Here is a 15,633-nt window from a genome sequence, read left to right on the forward strand (position 1 = left end):
TGAAGGTGTATTTGATATGGCATTTAGTCCTTCAGGGGGTCCCTTCCTTTCCCATCTACAGAGCCATTTCTGTCACTCAACCCTTTGTTTTTCCCTGACTTGAAATCTCTCTCTTACAACTGCCAGGCTGGTGATGGATGACTCCTGAACAATGCTGATGCGGGGATGGCAGACATCCATTCCTCACAAAACTACTTTCTCTTGAACCTTTGATATACTCGGCAGCCCTACCCCTACAAAGGCATTCATTATAGGGATGCTCTGGTGAAAGGGAGCCATGGTGGGTGGGCTTAGCTCCCATTTTAGTTTTAGAGAAAGTTACCATTGCTGAGTCTTCATTTCTTCTTTTGTTTTTTCAGCAAATAGTTTTAAGCCCCTACTATGAGAAGAACTTTTGTGACAGGCAAATAAAATCCTTGAACTCTTGGTAGCGACTCATCTGAAATTGGAAATTCCACTTACCTAAGAGAGTTAGAAGAGAATTCTATGTGACATTGTGCCACTCACCTAGAATCTTCTCAATGAATAATAATTGATTATTTCCCCTTTCTTCATTATTTGAAATTGGACAGAGTGTAGCATTGACTAATCTGTGCTTAAAGCTCTCCCAAGAACAGATTTCTCTGTGCCTTGTTAACCCTATTACCTAGAGTACAAGAACTCTTTAAGGATATTCCCCGTGATGACTTGTCTGCAAGGATACTGGAAAAGGAAACAGTTCATTCGTCATATCCCAGTTCTTTCACTAAGAATAGGTTTAATTGGCAGCTGGAGGGTCTGAGGGTTATGAGGTTGGTACAGATACTTGAGTTTTCATGAAACAGGCTCTTCCTGAAGTGTGTAGCTGCCTGCTTTAATTCCTTCAGTGTCTGGATCAGCTTTCTTGTATTGTTCTCACATTTACTCTCAACCTGGACATTAAAAACTCTTCTTTCCTCAACTTAGCATTTCATCTAAAGGTCTTCTACCTGAGGCAACCAAACAGGGAGGAACTTTAGAGATCATATATATGACTTGCATAAATCAGTTCAGAGACATGACATGCTCAAAGATCTGGGCAGTGACATAATCTACATTCTGCTCAAAATGTACTTTTTATTATGCTTCGCTATGGGTGTTTCTGTGGAACTGAAAATTGTTCTTCTCAGAGAACACATTCCAGATTCAGATACAGCATTAGGTCATTGCTTCTGATGTCATGGAGAATTGAAAGCATGAAACTGTTAACATGAGAGTTGTGTGTGAAGTTGGAAGAAACCAGGTTTTGCCAGGTTCTGAATCAACAGTCCTTCCCCTGCCCACCTGTTTTATCCAACTTCCTCCAAATTGGTGTATTTCCATCTCTTTCTTATATGCTTGTGATTAACCAATCAGTATTAAGAAAGAAGGATAGCAAAATAGTAGAATAATCAAGAAGAAGAAATAACTGAATAAGAGAACAAAAGCAGTTTGTACTTAGAGGTTGCTTCACAATGTTGGCACAAACCGCAGAGGTGTATGCAAATAATTTGCACCTCACTCCCCCACACGAGCTTTCCTAACTCTAGATGTGGCCCGTGTGTTAGAATCTCTGGGGAAACCAATGGCACAGGTGTTGTTTTCATGCTACTCATTCTCCAGAGCCGTGGTTGGGAAACATGGAAATGTCCTTGGCAAAGTTTATAATATGTCAAGTTTTATTAAAAATGAGATTAAACAATGGTTAATTGTTGAATTAACCATTGATTGTATCTCTATCTTCTCTTATGTCTAGACTCATGCATTAGCCACTCTCTACTGTTTTATATTTTACCTTGGTTGTGCATTTTACCTTCCATAGGACCAGCTCTCGGCTGACATGTACAGTTTTGTGGCCAAAGAAATTGACTATGCAAACTACTTTCAAACGGTAAGGTTCCAGAAAGGTGACACTATTTATAACCTGTTTGCAAATGTGGGCATGGAACTGAGGGCCCCTTGGTTGAACATGCTGTAGAAAAGAGTAGGGGTTTGACTGTTCTACCTGTGAATAAATGCTACCTTTTCTTCCCCTTGAATTGATTTTCCCCCAAAATTAAGAATAAAATTTACCTCATCTGTGAACGTTACTGAAAGTAATCTATGGCAATCGTTCTCAATCAGAGGTGGTTTTGATCCCTCTCCCAGGGGACAGTTGGCAGTGTCTGGAGACATTTTTGGCTGTCACCTTTTGAGGGAATTGCTACTGGCATCTAGTGCGTAGAGGTTAGGGATGCTGCTAAACATCCTCAAGTGCACAGGACAGTTCCACAATAATTATCCAGACCAAAATGGAAGTAGGGCAAAGGTTGAGAAACCTTGGAGTATCAAAAAACAAAGAACTGGGAAGAAGATAATTCTGTCCCCAGCACATATTTGATTTTAATCTAGATTTTTGCCAAAGATGATGACAGACTGGTAAATGACAATTAATGTGACCTATTTAGCTGCCTTTCGTCAATGAAAGCAGATTTAGAGACAATAAAAGCAGATTTAGAGACAGTGTCTTAGTCAAGAAAAAAAATACAAATTGAAAATAGGGTAATGATGGAATGATAAGGAAGGAAAATAAAGGAAGAAAAAGGAGAAATCCTGAAAAGATTAAGATGCTTTGATAAGTATATAGAATAGCTGTGGGCTATTAGCAATCTTCTGACACTTCCATCAGTGGATCAGAAGTTCAGACAAGTTGCTTCTACCCTAATAAAGAGCTGATATGCATTCTTTCCAATTTAGAACATTTAAAGTAGTGTATTTTTCAAGTATATCCCCACTGGTTTTATTTGGGAAGGTAATATTCAGTTTCAGAGTATTAAAATTAATGAAATTTTTAACATATTGCTCTTATCAGTATTTCAGCAGGTTTTTTAGTACGGGGATGGTCAAAATAGAACATCTTGAAGGAATTTGTTCTTTGGGTTGTATGTCTATAACCAAAGCAATTTTACCTCCCAGAGTAGTCAAGGAGGATTGGGGATTAAGCCAAAAGTTTTCTGATCAGTTATATCTAAAACTGACTTTACAGAAAACAAGATATATATGTTTACATTTATGTATGTGTGTGTACACATATACACACACAGGCTAATGGCATTTAACTCTTTTAGGCAAATGGATTTCTAAATGTGTTTTTCATTTACATTTTCCTATTGTTGTACTTCCATTTGTTTTCTTTTGCTTTGAGGATGGGATCCTCAGTAAGGAAGAATAGCAATGAAGGCAAACTCTCTAAGTCAGACTACAGCTCTGAGGTGGTCCCCCCATATCCTTCATGGTTCTGCATCCCAAATGGCCTTCTTTGCTTCAGTGGCTAAGGAGGAATATGTTCATTATTTTAGGTGGATTGAGGAGGGAGCTGGGGACTCCACCTCCTTCCCTATAAGACAGCACTTTCATGCAGAGTACCCGCATGACATAGCAGCCTGTGCTCCCCACCCTTTGACAAAGAGTAATGCTTGCTCTTGTGTTTTTTCAGCTAATAGAAGTGCAAGCTGAATACCACAAGAAGTCATTGACACTCTTGCAAGCTGTGTTGCCTCAGATAAAAGCACAACAGGGTAAGTGCCAACCTTCCTTAGACAGATAAGGGTTGGGAGCCTGCTTGCCTTACCAGATGAGACCATTGCCCAATATTGCCTTCCTAGGTGAGACTGATGACCTGTATTTCACCCTTACTCTCTCCCCAACAGGGTCACGTTTAGATGAGCTGCTAGAACTTCACAAGCTGGTGCCTTGATTCAGTTTCAGTGAAGCAAATCGCACTCACACACATTCTTTCATCAAGGGGATGAGTTGGGGTGGGGGTGGGTTGTGTGCATGGATATGTGTGTGGAAATTGTGTGTCACATGCAGCCCAGCAGCTCTGGACATAGCTGGTTAGCCATCCATCTGCCCGGTCCTCCCTGTCTTTCTAAAACCACAAGAATGGATACTCAACTGTGCCTCCATGTTTTTGGTAGTCTGATGAAAATCTGTATGACAAGAAGAAAGAAATATTTCAGCATAAGTGAACGTCAATAACTGTTTTCATTGACACCCTTTCTCTCTCCACCCCCTTAAGAGGCCTGGGTGGAGAAGCCCTCATTTGGGAAGCCTCTGGAAGAGCATCTCATGATCAGTGGCCGGGAGATCGCCTTCCCCATTGAGGCATGTGTAACGATGCTGCTGGAATGTGGGATGCAGGAAGAGGTAGGTTTGGGCACAGCCAAACCCAGCCCCTAGCTAGTCCCTTCTTCCATGAGACAGAGCCTGCAAGATCTTCTCTCCCGTTACCATCCCCATCCTGGCCCCCACAAACAGCCCCATCTCCTGCAGAACTCAAAGTGGCCCTGTTCTCTCCCATGAGCGTTCATTTTATAGGAAGAGTGGAGGACTGTGGAAGACTGATACCACTGGCCATGGGGAACTTATAGCCACACTCCAGCCATTCTTTCTTCATATTTAACATGATTTAGGTATGCCACTGCTATTGCGGCTATTGCTTTCTGTCCTGCCTCTTCCTCCTAACTGCCCCCCTCCTCCATCTTCTTCATAAGTTCTCTGATTTTAAAAATAGACCTTTTAACCTTTTTGATCATAACTTTTTTAATGGAGATCATGAAATATGATTGATAGAGAATTAGAAAGTACTTCTTAAGAGCCACATGTAAAAAAGACCTCTGAGGAATTGGCGAACTGATATTTTTATTGCTGTGTAAATCATTTCTTAGGAGATAGATCTCATTTTGAGTTTCTTCTACAGGCTATTTTTAAATCTTTATCTTCCTTTGATCTGATCAGCCAATCAATAATTATGTAGAGCATGTTGTGCATTTATTACTGAGCAAAGTATTAAAGAGTAAGATAGGGGCATATGAACTTATTGGGGGAGATGTGTCTAACATCTATCAAATAAACCTGATGAATCCAAAACAGCCTTTAAGTCAGCACTAGGTCATATGGGGCAAACTGTGAGGGCTTGAGAAGGTGAGGAAGCCATGAATGTTCACATATGTGTTGGCCGCCTCCTTCCTCTATGTCAGGCCTGCTCTGGATGCTGGCTATTTCAAACAAATGAGAATAAGTGTCTTTTTTTTTTTTTTTTTTTTACCACATTTTATATGCCAGACATTTTCACATGTGTTATCAATTTCAAGATGAAAGTTCTTTGCAGTCCCTGAGGTACAATTTCATGGCGGGAGGTAAACTGGGCCTTTTCTTTCCCCATCATTTTTTTTTAATTATGGAAAACCTGAAACACTTAAAGATAAGATAATGGGCCTCATCACCTAGCTTATGGTCAATCCTGTTTCATCTTGACCTTCATTTTCTGTCCCCCAATCCCTGCCTTGGACATTTGAAGCCAATCCCAGTCATTATATCATTTTATCTATAATACTTCAGTAAGTTTCTCTAGAAGATAAATGTTTTGTAACATAACAGTATTATTACATACCAAAAGTCAAAATAATTTATCAATATCTTTAAGTTTCTAATCAATATAAACCGGTTCTCGAAGAACGGATGTTAGATGATCAGGCATCTCCCATCTTGTCCTCCGACTCTTCCATCGGCTCTTTCTGGGCCTTTCTGCCTCTTGTCAGAACTCACTCTCTCACTTGCATTTTTCCCTACTTTGCATCAGCTCTTTTCCTTTCATAACAAATATACTCAGGTTTCCTCTAGCCTAGAAAAAAGTCTTCTTTCAACCCAACTACTGCCTTATATTCCTTCCCTAAGCTCTTAGGTTTTGTTTTTTGTGCTACCCAATTTCTTAAAATAACTCTCAGCATTTGCTGATTCTTCATCTTTACCACCACTGACTTAACCTACTTTTCTCTGCATCATCACTTCTGCTCACACCACTGGGCTCAGCCTGCCTTCATTGATCCCTAGAGACCCTGGATTGCCCAATCCCACGATTTAGCCCAGCAACCTTGGCCATGCTGCCTGTGAAGTTACTACTGTAGCCATCCTTGAAACTAGCACCACCCTCAACTCCCTGGTTCCTCCCTTACACCTACCTGTCAGCCGCATTGAGATGATCTATTAAGCACTGCCATCCCAGCCCTGCCCTCTGCTCTCTCTAATCTTTCCTGGGGCATAAACATCCTCTCCCAGAGCTCACCTCAACCTCATTGGGAATTCAGGGTCTTCACTCCTCCTTTGGGCTCCACTCCCATGTTTGCTGCCATTTCTTCAACATTACCATGCAGATTTTTCTCTGATGCCCCCAAAACTGGACTCGCTAACTATCACCTTCTCCTGATTTTTATTTATCTCAGTTACACAGTCAAGAATCTGAAGGCTTGTATTTTACAGCTCTACTTTTTTGTCTTTGGCATTGTCCATCACCAAATGCTATTGCTCTTCTTCCATGTCTATGGCATGTTTTTGTGAGGATCTAACCCACTCCTTTAACGTGTGCTGTAGCTTTCTCTCTTTGTCATAGCAGCCTTACTTATGTTCTAGTCCAAACATGTTTCAGGAGCTTCCTCACATGTATGCCACAGAGCTTTGGACATCTATTTATCTGATATACCCAGTAATGAGAAGGGAGTTAACAATCTTAGCAGGCCCAAAATTCAGTATTCTAGACCAAGAACATTTTCTTCAGAAGGAACCTGAATATCTGAATGGCCATAAATATTAAAGGAACAAGGAGTATTCTGCCAGCCTGTTTCTCAGTCTGTGAGTTGAATCACAGAATCCAAGAAGCTAAGGAGGTGAAACAATGCAGTAGGTCTTCAATTCATGTCTAACTTACTTGTCTGTGACTTAGGGATTCCTTTCAAACTCTGACCTGCATTCGTCTCTTCTCCCAACATACACACACCCTGTAGAGCTATTCACATCCAACTTCCTAGGCCCGCCAAATCTAACCATGTCTCAGTCAAATTCTACTCCAAAACATATTATAAATACACAAGAAGTCTGAGTGCCCAAATTTTATTTTTTCAATGACTACCAAGATAGAATAATGAGTCATCCTATACTACATGCTGAGAACACAACAATGGGTAAGGCCCAGTTCCTGCTCTAAAGGAGGACACATTTAGAAAACAAACCGCTACAATGTTGAAAATGATGCTGGGAAAAAATGCATCTAGGAGAATTTGGGGGAAAGGAGTGCAGCCCACTGACCCTCCATCCTGTTGGTAGGGACTCTTTCGAGTAGCTCCGTCTGCCTCCAAGCTGAAGAAGCTGAAAGCTGCCCTGGACTGCTGTGTGGTGGATGTGCAAGAGTACTCAGCAGACCCCCATGCAATTGCAGGTGGGCGCCCACAGCCCCTTAGTAAGGTGCTTGCTTGTGCTGTAGAGGCTTATGGGGAAGGTATGAACATGGAGCGTGTGTGACCACATGTCGTGGGCACTTGAGCCAGTGGCTTCCTAATATGCTTCAGATGTGTTCACTCAAGGCCCAGTGTTAGGCCTGGTTGCTATGGCCTCTTGAAGGAAGGTCTCCCCAGTGTACCAACAGAAAATGATGTAACGGTGGGAAATAAGAGATGGGGAGGCCAGTGCAATTGTCAGCGCCAGTCCAGTTGCCATGCCAGAGCCTCGGATCCATTTATGTGGGAAGCTACCATTTGATCTTGTTGTCTGGGTCAGGGAGCCCATCCCCAGATGTAACCCACACGGGTATTGCTGGCTGGTAGAATTTGTCTCTGCCCTATCAAAGTGGCTTATGGCAAATATTGTATTCATGCCCAGGAGCTTTGAAATCTTACCTCCGAGAGTTGCCAGAACCTCTTATGACCTTTGAACTCTATGACGAGTGGATTCAGGCTTCCAAGTGAGTATACAACATTTTGGAACATCTTGTGGGTCGGTGTTTATTTGGAAGTATTTATTGAAATTGTGAAAGCATGTAACCTATGAGCGAGACGCTCTATTTCTTGATATCAGTCATGGAGAAGTATGTGTACATGTACCCAAAGAAACATACAAGGATGCATGTAAATGCAGCATTATCTAGAATAATGAAAGCCTAAAAGTTACTAAATGTTCGTCAATGGGGGACATGGGGAGTGGCTGAATAAACTATGGTATATCTACTCTGTGACCTACTCTGCAGCAGTTAAAAAAATAGGTAGAACCATTCATGCTAACATGAAAATGTATGAAGATTTACTGTTGAGTGAGATAAAGCAAGTTAACCAGGACACGTATGCTATTCTGTTGTTTGGTTAAAAAAACTAAAACAAACACTAAAAACAATAGAGTTTTAGGAGTGCCCCTCTATATGTGTCAATGCATAAAAGATGGTTCCGAAAGGGCTCGTGGGCAGATTGTAATGATTCCTTCTCGAGAAGAGTAGGACACGGGAGTGGTCACAGGGGTCTTTATCTGTACCTATAATAGTTGTGAATATTTTAATAACAACTAATTAATAACTAATATAAAAACATAACATCTGGGCAATGGACACTTTTCTACTCTCCTGAAGATGAGCCTGTGAAAGAGGGCCTCAGTGGGGAGGAGACAGGAACAAGGCTCAAGACTCTAGACATGTAGCAGGTAGAGGGAAAATATGCAGAGCCGGGAAAGCCACAGCCATGCCACATATTATGGCTCTGAAGTACAATTTTCCTTTTTGCTTCTTGAGTTCTTTCCTCACTTGATGCATGCATTAGGATTGGCTGTAAGCAAAAGCTAGTTTAAATAAATGCTCTTATTGGGAGGAATTGGTTTTTACTGAGTAGTAGACATCAGAGAATTGGCGCCAGAGAGTGGATAGTAGAGATGAACCAGAAAAAAGAGATAAAGGAGGGGAAGAACATTTTATGAGAACAGGACTAAGCTAAGTGCCCATGAAAGGACATGATTTCTAGAGCTCTTTAGTCATGAGCTTTAGTTGTAAAGAGCAGCAAGCTTAGCCTATCAGAAAGAACACTGGAATATATATCTGCTTCTGTAAGAACTGGGAGCTGAGAAAGAACCCAGCTGACCTGTAAGTAAAGCCAGGCTAGTACGTGTGGAGTTAGAGAAAGATAGCTCCAATCAAGTTACATAACGCTATTTTGTTCCATGATAGACTAAAGATTATGCATCCTAAAGGGTGGCTGAATATATGTTTTTATATCTCATTGTGGAGAGTGCATGTTGAGTTCCACGATGATATAAATAATCATAAATGATGCTTTTTGTTGAGTGTTTGTTAGAGACTCAACATTGTTCTCAGCTCATTATATGTTTTTTAACTCATCTAATTTCACAACAACACTGAAAAGTGGGTTGTGCTGTTTCCCCTATTTTACAGATGAGGAATTTGAGTCATAGTGCAGGTATGTCATGGCAGGTTACTTGCCATCTAATAAATGGCAGAATGAGGATTTGATTCTAAGGAGTCTGATTCCAGAACCCATGCACTTAGCCATGGCACTTGACGCCTCTCTAGAACAGCACCGTGGTTCTAGGGATGAAGTGGAGATAAGTGAGAACGTACCCTTTGATGGAAACAGTCCCTTTTAGGTACTGAATGGCCAAGTGATCTTGATGATATAAAACCGAAGAAACCGAGGACAGCCTGCTGCTTCAGGATCTGAGAGACACTCCTCATTTACAGAGGTGGGTCTCCAAGAGGAAATAGGAAATAGGAACGATTCAGATGCCTCAGAGCTCAGTGTCTTGGAACCAAGGAAAACCAAAACCTTATTCCTGCCCCTAGAGGGTATGCACGTCCTGCCTATTCCTGACTCCAGGAATGACTGTGGCTGCCATTAAAGTCACAATCTCTAAAGAAATTAATTTTTTCTTAGAACAGCCATTCCAACCCCCTGTGGCATCAGCCTCCTGGGAGACTTTTAAGATATCAATGCCTCAACCTTTTTCCAGAGATTCTGATTTAAATGATCTGGGCACCTTGTCTCCAAGCTCCCCAGGTTATGGGGTTGATACCACTGATGTTTGATGAGACTGGATCTCACCAAAGAACCTCACTGACCCTAACAGGGACAAACTCCACAGGACACAGCCAGCTCTGTCACAGGATGGGACATCCTGGAGTCAGAGCTGGAGCCAGGGAAGCAGCAAGAACAGAAGTTAGGGATCCCCAGGACAGTGCAAGATGGTCTGAAACTCAAAGGACATGTCTTTGCAAGCCACATAAATGCTTCCATTCTGGAGTCATTCAGAATAGAGGTGCAGAATAGCCCAGAGGCCAAGAGATGCCTGAAGAAGGATGCAAGAAGGACTGAAGCTCCAGTCAATGCTAGGACACCTTCCTCAGGACAGAAGTACCCTCACCTTTGCAAGGGCCATGCCCTCTGATGTGACTGTCCCCAAAACTTCTGCCCCAGGCTCCTTCTGATTATTTGGGCTACACCTTAAATATAACCTCAGAGAGACCTTCCCGTTTCATGACCTGTCCCATCTCTGTGTTCATTCTCTGCTTAAAACTGATGGCCTGGCTCATGGCTCTGTTTGTGTAGCTGATGAGATGGTGAACTTTGAGAGTGACAATGTCTCGATTGCTCACTGCTTCCTAGCCTTCAGGACAGTGCCTGACACACAGGAGGCACGCAGTACATGTTTGCTGATTTTTACTGAATGCAAGGTCTTAGCAGCATCTTCCTTGTCAGCTTAGAAAGGATCAAGGAACAGGACAGGAAACAGGGCCTGGCGCTGCAAGTGACAGACATCAGCAGCTGGTGGAGGTGAGAGCGAAGGCAGTGGCAGTGGCGGCTGCAAAGGCTGACATTGATCAAGGGCTGAGCCCTTCGTGCAGATTCTCTTTCACATCTCTCACACTGATGCTGTGGGGGAAGTTCTCTTACTAATATCACTTACAGTTGAGGAAAGTGAGGTTCACAGAGATTATATGATTGGCACAAGATTGCAGTTAGGATGGAGTTGGGTCTTCGTGGCCTCCCTACAAAAAAACCCTCTTCAGCTAGCTTTTGGTCGAATTATGACTACTTGACAAATATGAGCTGTTACCTTTCCATTTCTAAATGGGACATTTTGTTGTCCCTTCAGTTTCCTAGCAAAAGTTTAATCTGGAAAATGTTTACCTTTTCCTCAAGGCTGAACTGTGGTCAGGTTCCGTGGGAGGACCTCTGGGTGCCTGATGTGTGGGTGATGGCTGCCACCTTGCCTTGGGCCCTAGGTCAAGGGGTCAGAGCTGCAGCATCACCCAGCTGGTGTTTTACTTTCAGTTTTTCTGGAGAAAAGGGTATTTGGGCAGAAGGCTTTTCTAACCATGTAGGCCTTGATGTAGATTTTCATGAAAAGCATATAGAAAACATAGTCCTATTAGTAATTTCTTTTAATCTTCTGAAGGCATATAAAGAAAGAAACTCTTTCTTTGAGCAAATCTTTCTTTGGTTCATGGGCATTATCCATCTCTGAGTTATGTCTTGAAAGGTCAGATTTCCTTATGTCCATAGTGAGGTCGTAGAATTTACTTATTCTAAAGGGATTTACTGAGTGTCATTAAATAATATCCATTGAACTGGACAATATGCTGCACTATGGTGTGAAAGCAGTTGAACTCCCTGACTGGTGCCATGTATCCTGGTGTCCATGCCAGAATTGTCCTCTTGACAGCACCATGGCCCTGCTTACTCTAGAGCAAGTTTCTAGCCTCTGCCCTCCTGCCCCTACCTACTACTCTGGCACACATTCACCTGGGACATATGGTGTGTGCAGGGGAAGTTTCGTTAAAATAGTACAGGACCAAACAGAAAGAGAACATGGAGGGGGGAAATGGTAACCAAACATTTAAATAATAGAGCTTGCTGATATGATCATTCATAATGGTTAGCTCTTTATACTCAGATATCACAATGACTGGTTAATATGATTGCCAGTGAGACTTCATTGATTTGTGCTCAATCAGTGGCTTTTCCTATTAATTTTCCAGCATCCAGGAACAAGACAAGAGGCTTCAGGCTCTGTGGAATGCTTGTGAAAAATTGCCCAAGGCCAATCACAACAACATCCGGTAAGTTAACTCTGGAGACACTTGAGTCAGGGTTATTTAAGCCCCAGACACACAGTTTCCTGGCTAAAGATCATGGTGACTAGCATACACAGCATTTCATGGTGTTCAAAGTGTTGTTAGCATGCTTGGTCTCTTTTCAACCTCAAACAACCCTGTGAGGTTAATTACCGTTTTGCAGAGAAAACAGACTGAAAGGAGCTACCTGACTTTGGAGGCTGCCTAACTAGCTATTGGCTAAATCATTTAAGTTCTTTGATTTGCAAGGAGCAAAGATTAATGCAAGCTATTTGAAGATATTGGGAATTTATTGTAAAGAGAGGTGTTCATGGGCACCTTGGAGAAGCTAACCAAACCTGGAGCTGGACTTAGCTGGTGTGCCCTTGAGCTAGTCCGCCGGAAGAGGCCAGGAGACTATTCTCTAGTGCTCCACCATTCACCAGCTATTTTTCCACATATCATCTCTCACTTTTCTTGCGACCACCAGAGATTTTACTTCCTGCTGCTCTGCAGATCTTTTCTCTACCCCAGCTTCTGCTTCTTCACACTTTCTGCTTCCTCATCACTTTGTCTTGCCAGCACTGCTCCTGGCCCTGCCACCTCTCCTGGTATTTTCTTGAGATACAGATTTTCAGCTCCTGCTACCATCTGCCTGATTATTTCTGTTTTCCTGTAAAAAATCCTGAGTGCCGGTAAGGAGGATCCTCAAAAAATCAAACATAGAATTACCATTTGATCCAATAATTCCACTTCTGGGTATGTAGCCAAAAGATTTGAAAGCAAAGACTTGATATTTATACACCCATATTCATAGCAGCATTATTCACAATAGCCAAGAGGTGGAAACAGCTCACATGTCCCATTGATGGATAAGCAAATAAACAAAATACACAAACAGTGCATTATTCAGCCTTAAAAGAGAAGGAAATTATGACACATGCTACAATGTGGATGAACTTTGAGGACATTATGCTAAGTGAAAAAAAGCCAAACACAAAAGGACAAATACTGTATGATTCCACTCATATAAGACACCTGGAATAGTCAACCTTCATAGAGACAGAAACTAAAATGGTGATGGCCAGCAGCTGTGGGGAAGGGAAGACTGTAGGGGGTATCATTTAATGGGTATAGTTTTAGTTTGGGATGAAGAAAAAGTTCTAGAAATGGATCGTGGTGATGGTTGCATAACGATGTGGAAGTAGTCAATACTAGTGAACTATATATTTAAAAATGGTTAAAATGATAACTTTTATATATATTTTGCCACAATTAAAAAAAAACAAAGAATGAGAGTCACATCAGTATAACACATTGAGTGTTACTAACTGCAGTTTAGGACACCAGCCAGCTATGGACTGATTGCAGTCAGCTGAGTTCCCACGTCCTGGTCCAGGTGTATGTGGCCTCTTGAAGACGTGGTCAGGAGAGGCTGTGGGTGGATTCGGCACAGCAGCAGCTTAGAGACTATGTTATCAGACCCTGGGTATGGTGATCTTTCTTCTAGGCCGGCAGAAAGTGAGTAAACAATTTCCGAGGGAGCTACTTCACTGTGATCCAAGCAGAATGGGGTCAGAAACAGCCTTTTGTAACTGAAAATACACGGACCCTTGGGTGCTGAGACCTCGTCTCATTTTGGCAGATTTTTGGTATGGTTCGCCAGAGCTGTTTAGTGTGCTTCATTCGTTCATAGCTTCCTCACTGGTTCTTTTTTCTATTTTTTTAATGATAGCTTTATTGAGATATAAAGCACATCGTACCCCTTTAAAGTGTGTAATTTTGTGGGATTTTTTTTTTTTTTTGTATAATTGTAGAGTTGTACAACTGTCACCGCTACCTAATTTTAGGACATTTTCATCACCCTAAGACGAAACACTATTCCCATTAGCAGTCACTGCTCATTCCCCCCAACCCAGCCCCTGGCAGCCGCTAAGCTACTTTCTGTCTCTATCTCTGTAGATTTGCCTATGCTGGATAGTTCATGTTAATGGAATCATACAATATGTGGTGTTTTGCGTCTTGCTTCTCTCACTTAGCATAATGTTTTCAAAGTTCATCCACGTGATAGCATGTATCGGAGCTTCCTTGCTTTTTGTGGCTGAATAATCTTCCATTGTACAGATAGACCACATTTTATTTATCTGCTCGTCTGTTGATGGATATCTAGGTGGTCGCATTTTTGGTTGTAATGAATAATGCTGCCATGAATATTTGTGTGGATCTATTTTTCTTGGGAATATCCCTAGGGGTAGAATTGCTGGGTCATATGCTAAGTCTTTAACTTTTTCTTCATTGTCTCTCTCCAGAAAGCCCCACTGAGCGGAGCTCCAGAGGGACCAGGGGATACCACCCCTAGCATGTAGATGTCCCTGGCAGTGGCACCTAGACAATTTGCTTCTCGCCTCTGCACACAGGGAGGATGGCCAGTGACAGGTTTGAAAAGAAGGAGGAACTTTAGGTTATTATTTACTGAGTCCAAAGCAAAGATGGAGAATTTCTCTGGCCAGATGTTGACATATAGTGGAGTGAGATCAGAGTCTCACGTGTCCTGAAACATGACACGTCTTCATCATATTATAGGATGTATGACTCTTTTGTCAGTAAGATATGCTACATGAGAGAAGTTTCTACCCAGTCCTGGGGAAACGAGGCTAGTTTTGAGCCTTTAGTTAAACCTGGTCCTTCTAACTTCCTTCTAGATATTTGATCAAATTTTTATCCAAGCTGTCAGAATATCAAGATGTAAACAAAATGACTCCCAGTAACATGGCAATCGTGTTAGGACCCAACCTCCTGTGGCCACAAGCAGAAGGGTGAGTACGGGGAGGAAGGGGCATAAGGGTGATGTTTGGTGCTACAAGGGCAGGGATGGGATGGCTAGGGCCCAGGTAATCACCAGTTTCATTTATTTGTCAAGTCACAGTTCTGCCTTGGCCTGTACCTTTTTTAAGCTCAGGAGGAGGCACAAAATTCTGCAGGTCTTTCCATTGATAGTCTCAGAGCTACAGATCTGCCAGGAGGGTATTCTCTAAGCTAATCTAAGTCAGTATCGGGATGAAAGAAAAAGGGATATGGCAGACTGGGCAAGGCAGACTCTCAAGCCTCCCCAATACATATCCCAGCATCAGGATCTATCCAGAGGGACAGAGGGCCATCTCAAAAGAGAGAACAGTTGGAAAGAGGATGAGTCTGGCAGCTATGAGGATCATACCTCATGTTGAAAGGTGCCTCATACTTGATGATGTGTGCATCCTATTCATTTGCTTATTCGTATCCTTACATGTTTCCTATAAGGAGGACTTCTATAGTTATCACCGTCCTATAGATGAGGAGAGGTTCGGAAAAGTGAACCTCTTCTTCCCAAGAGAAATCCTGCTCTCAGACCTAGGTCTGCAGGCCTCCAGTCTAGGGCCCCTTCTCCGGTTGTGGGGCCAGGTGTGCCTCTTACTCTGCCTTGGCTGGTAACCCTGCCCTGCCCTCCTGTGCTCTATGCTTGCAGGAACATCACAGAGATGATGACCACAGTTTCACTGCAGATTGTTGGGATCATCGAACCCATCATCCAGCATGCAGACTGGTTCTTTCCTGGGGGTATGTGGTGGCATCCAGGTGTGGGAGCGGGGGTGGCTGGGGGAGAGCAGAAGTGTCACTATGAGTTTTGAACCTTTGAAATCAAGTACCACTGCCCAAAGGTATTTGTTTTGTTTTGTTTT

General features: G+C 42.4%; 1 protein-coding gene across 7 annotated transcripts in view; it reads left to right on the top strand.

Moving 5' to 3' along the window:
* ARHGAP44 (Rho GTPase activating protein 44) overlaps positions 1-15,633 on the top strand; it is a 188,067-nt gene that overhangs the window by 142,899 nt on the left and 29,535 nt on the right. For all 7 annotated transcript variants that reach the window (XM_023529951.1, XM_011358973.2, XM_011358974.2 and 4 more), the window contains 8 exons: positions 1,820-1,888; positions 3,473-3,554; positions 4,058-4,185; positions 7,138-7,249; positions 7,690-7,771; positions 11,843-11,923; positions 14,620-14,733; positions 15,420-15,511. In XM_023529951.1, the coding sequence (XP_023385719.1) occupies positions 1,820-1,888; positions 3,473-3,554; positions 4,058-4,185; positions 7,138-7,249; positions 7,690-7,771; positions 11,843-11,923; positions 14,620-14,733; positions 15,420-15,511 (760 nt within the window). The remainder of the gene's footprint in view (positions 1-1,819; positions 1,889-3,472; positions 3,555-4,057; positions 4,186-7,137; positions 7,250-7,689; positions 7,772-11,842; positions 11,924-14,619; positions 14,734-15,419; positions 15,512-15,633) is intronic.

This window comes from Pteropus vampyrus, unplaced genomic scaffold (genome assembly GCF_000151845.1).
Source record: "Pteropus vampyrus isolate Shadow unplaced genomic scaffold, Pvam_2.0 Scaffold44, whole genome shotgun sequence".
Taxonomy (NCBI): domain Eukaryota; kingdom Metazoa; phylum Chordata; class Mammalia; order Chiroptera; family Pteropodidae; genus Pteropus; species Pteropus vampyrus.